Below are 6,695 nucleotides of genomic sequence, written 5' to 3'. Positions count from 1 at the left end.
TAGAGAGATTCTCCCTCCTGCTCAGGAAGGCTGCTTGGAGACAGTGCCCTTGAGGGATAAGGAGGGTGGACTCACAAAGAAGAGGAAAGGGTACTATGGTCAGAGGCAGCAGGAGCAAGGAAAACATGACAGTGCTATTAAAATACAGGAAAGGGTGTCCTAGAACATATCAGAATAGACGCTTTGATGCCGAAAGAAGGCATGAAAAGGAGCCATGTGTAAGCAAAGACTTGAGGAGTGGGTAAACACTTGCCAGTTGGGGAAGGCTTGGAGGGCACACAGACAGTAAATCCAGAGGTTCGGAAGCACTCTTTCATTCATACTTCAGAATGTAGTAATTGAGCATGTACTCTATTCAAGGCCCAATGCCAAGTGGAGGGATGTAGGAATGAATGAGTAAGATCCCAAACCTGTACTTCATGTAGCTTCCATTTTAATGCAGGAGAAAGACATTATTTGCGGTTTTGTAAGTGGTAAGTAAAGAGAACATATAACAGGAAAATTGGACCTATTCTGGAGGGCCCAGGTCTTTTTCTTAAAGTAGTGCAATTAGCTAGTCTAAGTATAGAGATGAGAAGTGAGAGAATCCTTGAAGCTGAGGCAGTAATAGTGCTAAGTCTGTGATGTGCGAAGGCTCACAGTACGTTCCTGGAACTGAAGGGAGGTCATGAGGCTGAGACACACACAGGGAGGAAGAGAGTGTCACAAGATGGATCTCGCAAGGTGGGCAAGAGCCGTCTTCAGGGTTTTAGTCTCTATGCTAAGAGCAAAGAGGGTAGTTTTGAGCTGGACAGTGACATGATCAGTTCATTATTTTTAGAAAGATTTCTCTGGCTGCAGTTTAAATTCTATTAGAATGGGTTAGACTCAGGATGGAAAAGTAGAGTGTGGGAGTCCAGGCAGTAGACAATGGCCATTTGGGTAGGCGATATGACAGAAGAGACAGAGAAGTTGATGGTTTTGAAAGGTATTTAGGAGTAGTAAAGAAAAAAAGCATGATGACTGATTGGATATGGGTGAGTGAGGACAGGTCAGTTTCAAGGCTTGATTTTCTGAGTATTTAGCTTGAGCAACTAAATGATCACTGTTGCCATCCACTGTGATGAGGAACAGTATAGGAATGTAAGAGAAGCTTAAGGATTAGGGACTACAGTCATGGATTAATTTTGACCTTGTTGGGTGTAGAATTTCTGTTAGTAGGAATATCAAGCTTGGAGCTCAGAGGAGAGAACTGGAGTTGGGATATAAATTTAGAGCTCATAGTTTGTGGATGAAACCAAGGGAGTGGACGAGATCCTCCAAGGAGAAAATGTCAACAGAGGGGAGAAGGGACCTACAATGGAGATGTGGGCCCCATTGCACTGAGTTCACAGAAACACATGATGGTTAGGCAGAGGCAGGTGAGCTGACGGAGGAGAAAGAGAAGGAGCCTGGAAAGCCTCAGTTGTGATGAATACCAAAGCAGGTCTGAGTTTTGGAAATCAAGGGAAGAGAATATTTCCACCTAGAGAGAATGGTCAGATGGATAACATGCAGTTGAAAGGTCAAGTTGATTAAAGATTGGGAAGTGTCCATTTGATCAGCAATGAAGAGGTCACTGAGGATCACAGTGAGACCCATTTAGATGGAGCGGAGGGGACAAAAGCCAGACTGGAGTGAGTTGAGGAGTAAGTAGATGGGAGGTGAGGAGATGAAGACAGTGTGTTTATGCAATACTTCCAAGAGATTTTGTTGCAGAGGAAAGCAGAGAAGTGAGAAAGGAACTAGAAGAAAGAAATAGGGTCAAAAGACAATTTTAAGAAAGAATGCAGTAGAGTGGCAGATATTGGGGATAAAGTGGGAGAAAGGGGGTCCACTGTATAACTGTTCTAAGAAGGGAGGGGATGATACTTAAAACTGGGCTGAGGAGGTGGCCCTGAAATTAAATTGGAGCAGCACCTCTGCATTGAAAGGATAAATATGACTTGGCATCAGGAATAGGAGGCCATTTCCATCTGGTGGCCTCTAGTTTTTCTTTTAAGCAGGATAAGAGGTGATCTTCTAGGGCCAAAAGGCAGTGAATTGAGATTTGAGGAGAGCAGAGAAGATATGAAATAGAAATAGAGAGAGTGAGCAAGTTGACAGCATAACTCTAGCACCAAAGGCCCAGTGGGGCTTGTGGTTGGGAATTTATAGTGGTACCATCTTCTTGCAAATGTGGAGTAGTGAAATGTTGGGTTCGTTCAAGTTGTTTCTTTCCACTCAAGTGTGACAGGGGACAGGAGATGGCAAAGAAGCTTAGAGTGGTGTGAAGAGAGTAGACAAAGAGATAGATTATGAATTTTTGTTTCCTTGGGAAGGAAGTAGGGACTAATGAATATGGAAGAAATAAAAGGTCAGAGTACTGGAGGTCCCATATGGTTAAATAAGAAAAGCCAGAAGATCAGAAAGGAGTTGCTTGACTTGGTGAGTGAATGTGAGTAGTTTGGGGATTTTCCAGAGGGAGACAATAAACAAAGTGGAGGGAGGGAGAAAGCACCAGGGGACTGGAGTCAGTATATTGGAGGCATCATCCATATGGACAGTGACATCTCCCAGGAATGTCATAAGAGTTGGGTGGATAGAGAAGAGGAGCCAGAATCATAATGAAGGAGGTCAGTGGAGGATAGCAGTAGGTATGGGGAGTAGCAGAAGAGCATGAATCTCAGAGAAAAAGAGCTTTCTACAAGAGGATAAGCAGCAGAACTTAAGTTCTGAAAGGCCTGCGAGAGGGTAAGTCACCTCTCAGAAGAGTTTCCTGGGAAGTGCTGTGAGTAGGGAGTGAAAGATTTCAGTGTAAAGTGCAGGTCCAGATGTCAAATTGGAATAAACAGTTGTCTCCAAGGATCCACAGAATACAAGTGGAGGCACCTAACAACCCACTGGGATCTTCCCCAGGAGCCAAGGTCTGGATGAGGGCAGCTAGATAATTTAACCCACCAGATAGTACCATTTAAAACACGGAGCCTTATATTGTTCTTTTGAAATAGGTGTATGATTTCTGTAAGATCTTTGTTACCTTGCTAGCTGACAAGATACTCGCTATTTTACCTACTCCCCATCTATTAAAAACGAGGTGAGCAGGAGGCCCAGGCTACTCTCAGCCATGTTGCTCTGAAGTAGTGATAACAGTTATAATCAGGATGGTGGTTTGCTGCAGTTCTGTAGAAAAGCACAGTGTCACAGTCCAGAGACCAAATGATGAGAGTAGGGAACTAACGGGAAACAATTAATTGGCCTTCCACTACTGTGAACGAGACTGGGAGAAAGCCTTGTAAGAGTCACAGAACTTTCCAGAGAAAGCATAGATACTGCCAGTGTATTCATTCTTAACTCCGTCCTGTTTCCTGTTCTAATGTGACAGCAAGGGAGGACCCCCAGGAAAACCACTTAAAACTATTGCAGGGAAAAAAACACTAAAAATCTCTAGAACTAGAAAGTCCACAGAATGTATTTCCCTCTCAAGGGATCCTAATCCTGACTTAATAGTTGATATATTTATAGTGGAGAGTTTGCATTTGGAGCATTTTTGAGTGTCCAAATGTTTTACTGTTTCATTTATCTTATATAGGTAATTACTATTTTATTTTTACTCAATCTTGAGATTAAAATAAATTACTTCATTAACAGAAATCAGCCTTTTCTGATAACTAGCTGGTGTTTTGCCCAGTGAGATTGATCATATGCTATGTTCTGTATGCCTCATGCCCACCTCTAGGCCTCATCTGCTCCCCACAGAGACAAGTGTGGCATTCACTATCAGGGATTGGCCTGCCTGTTCCTATCATGTTTTATTCTTGGTGACTAAATCCTGCTCCATAAGATAAAAGCCAAAAATCTTCCTTTCTCTCTCTTTCTTTCTTTCTTTTCTTGATGCAGAAAAAGATTAATTGACACAGTTGGGCAGGGGAAGAGTCTCACAAGTTATTTGCGGATAAATTTTTTATCTGCAAAAAAACAATGTAGAAAACAGAGTGACAAAGATGTTCACACTTTGTGCATTTCCTTGGTCACTGTTTAGCATTTCGTTGAATTACTCTTCACTTATGATTTTCGTGTGGACCTCCCGGCTCTTCACCCGCAGCTTGTTGACCTGGGACTCGGCAATGTCAGCCCGCTCCTCAGCCTCCTCCAGCTCGTGCTGGAGCTTGCGGAATTTAGCAAGGTTGACGTTGGATTGTTCCTCCTGAGAATGAATGGAGATGCATTTAGGAGGGAAAAGAGTTAAGAATTTCTAGTTTCTTAGGTCAGTTGGTCTCAAATTTCTTTTTACTTAAAAATGCTTCACTCTAGTAAACCTTAAAAAAAAAAAAAAACTAGACTAAAGCTAATTTTTTTTTTTTTGTATTAACTCCTCTCATGCTTCTTAAACTCATGGATAAGAAGGAGGGGCAGGGGGACAGGTGACATTTGCTATCAACATTCCTAAAAGTTCTCCTTTTGAACATGTAAACATCTTAGAGCTACTACTAAATATGTCAGGTTTCCAACCTCTTCTCCCCCCTCCCCACCGCCAGAGTTTGGTGAATGAACCAAACCTTCTAAAACACAAAACAAAACCTTCAAAAAAAAGCCTATATTATATCAAGCTATTAGCCTTGAATATTAATTATTGCCCCTTGAGTATTTGAGTGTAACTTATTGCCATTTAATGCAATTTAGAAATGAAACAAAATTTGTTTCCCAGAATACTCTTCAGTAGTCTCTGATGATGTTCGAACAGATAAGCAGTGAATTTGGGAAGGTCGGTTTGGGTTTAGTCTTTAGTAATTGCTCTTTTTTAAAAGGCTTATTGACAACAGTTCAAAATATGGCATTCAAGTTCAGAAATTAATAAAACTTAGGATTACTAAATAGTAGAGTGTGAATAAAACCTCAGATCTTCCTGTTACAGATGAGAGAAGTAGGGGTTAGAGACACACATTAAGTCACTCTCTCTCCCCCTTTATGCCCTGCTTCCCACCCCAGACCTTAGAGGTCAGCCAAATAATGAAAACCACTAATGAACAGAGGAACTAATTTGTGATGAGTAGGTATATATAACCATTCTTACATATTTAGAAAATTTTGTATTTATTATTTTAAATAAATCATAGGTTGGGGAAATGAGATAAGGTGGAGTGCCAAGAACCCATTGGTCTGAACATGAGCAAGACAGTCTGAGCTCCAGACTTAACTGTTCCCTTGTCACCTTCATTTCTGTATATGTTGGCATTTCAAAGAGTGTTTCCATAACAGAATTCCTATTTCTTTCTTGCCCTGTGAATCTGTCCCTCCCTTAGTTCCCCATTGTAGTCTTTGTTGCACCATCCAACTGGTTTCTCAAACTGTGAACTTGATGAAGTACCCCTGATTTCTTTTCTGTTACCTCCCAGGGCAACCAGTTAGCACATCCTATAGTTTCTCCCTCCAGAATGTACCCTGAATCACTTCCCTCTTCTCTATTTGCTTCACTACTGCCCTCAGGCAAGCCACGAGCCTACCTGAAAAGCTTCCTAGAATGTCATCCTGTACCTACCTATGTTATTGGGCAGTCTATTCTCCACAATGTATCCAGAATATTCTTTTTAAAAAGTATAAACCAGGGCATGACTGAATAATTTAGAACCCTCCTGTGGCTTCCTAGTGTCCCATTGTACTTAGAATGTGATCCAGACTTCTTACCAAGACCTAGAAGACCCTGTGATCCACCTCCTCTTTTGCTCCTTGACCTGTTCTCTACTGCTCCCTGTGCTTCTTTCTGCTCCTTGAACCAGACTCTTGTCCTCTTAAGAGCATTGTGTTGCTCTTCTCCTTTCCTGGAAGTGTCCCCTGGCTCATCAAGTGGTTGGTTTCTTCTCGTTCTTCAGAACATTGTTGACCCATTTCCTTTGATCCTTCCTCATTGTATCCTTCCTTCCTCTCCTTTCATTCCCCTAACTAAGCTGGGTTGGCCATACTGAAGTCTGGAGCTGGGTGGAGGGATTGTATGATGACTCCAAGGGGTTCAGAACTCACCGCTTCCTCAGCTTGTCTCTTGTAAGCTTTCACCTTCGCTTGCAGTTTATCCACCAGATCTTGGAGTCTGAGCACATTCTTGCGGTCTTCCTCAGTCTGAAATAATATTTTGGAGGGTGGGTCTCTTGAAAGTGCAAATACCATGAACATTTTGTTGTACATTAGCTTTTTGAGCCCTTGCAGACTAGGGTGAAAACCTAGACAGGCCATTTTCTTTACCTGGTAAGTGAGTTCCTTCACTCTCCTCTCATGTTTGCGTAGACTCTTGACAGTTTCAACATTCCGCTTCTGTTCACTTTCAACTTCTCCTTCAAGTTCACGGACCTGCAAGAAGATAGGTATTTTAAAAAACATTTACAGTGATCCTTTCACTCAGTGTATTTCTGTTTCTTCAAATGACTTGCAGTGCTTCTTTTACTCTGCTTTATGTGTATTTTGATGCCCTAGTCTAGTTGTACCCTTAAAAGCTCTTGGGCAGGAAGGAACATTTCTATTCATTCTGTATGTCCCAATCATTCAGCAGTATAAGGTACTCAAAATCAAGAACTGGATTGGAATGAGGTGGGAAATATGCTGATCAGAAGACCCACCCTGGCCTCCAGTTTCTGGATCTGCTTCTTCCCGCCCTTCAGAGCCAGCTGTTCAGCCTCATCCAGACGGTGCTGCAGGTCCTTCACCGT

The 6,695-nt window shown here is 42.1% G+C and overlaps 1 protein-coding gene across 1 annotated transcript in view; it reads right to left on the bottom strand.

The window, feature by feature from the left end:
* Positions 1-4,003: 4,003 nt before the first annotated feature.
* Positions 4,004-6,695, bottom strand: part of LOC132003263 (myosin-2-like) — a 52,765-nt gene continuing 50,073 nt past the window's right edge. Inside the window, exons 33-36 of the mRNA XM_059378589.1 lie at positions 6,606-6,693; positions 6,235-6,339; positions 6,016-6,111; positions 4,004-4,204 (exon numbers count right to left, since the gene is read on the bottom strand). Of these exons, the coding sequence (XP_059234572.1) occupies positions 4,052-4,204; positions 6,016-6,111; positions 6,235-6,339; positions 6,606-6,693 (442 nt within the window). The 3' untranslated portion in view covers positions 4,004-4,051. The remainder of the gene's footprint in view (positions 4,205-6,015; positions 6,112-6,234; positions 6,340-6,605; positions 6,694-6,695) is intronic.

Source organism: Mustela nigripes, chromosome 16 (assembly GCF_022355385.1).
Source record: "Mustela nigripes isolate SB6536 chromosome 16, MUSNIG.SB6536, whole genome shotgun sequence".
NCBI classification, from domain to species: domain Eukaryota; kingdom Metazoa; phylum Chordata; class Mammalia; order Carnivora; family Mustelidae; genus Mustela; species Mustela nigripes.
Note: the sequence above shows the minus strand (reverse complement) of the source record. Positions and strands in the feature narration are given on the sequence as shown.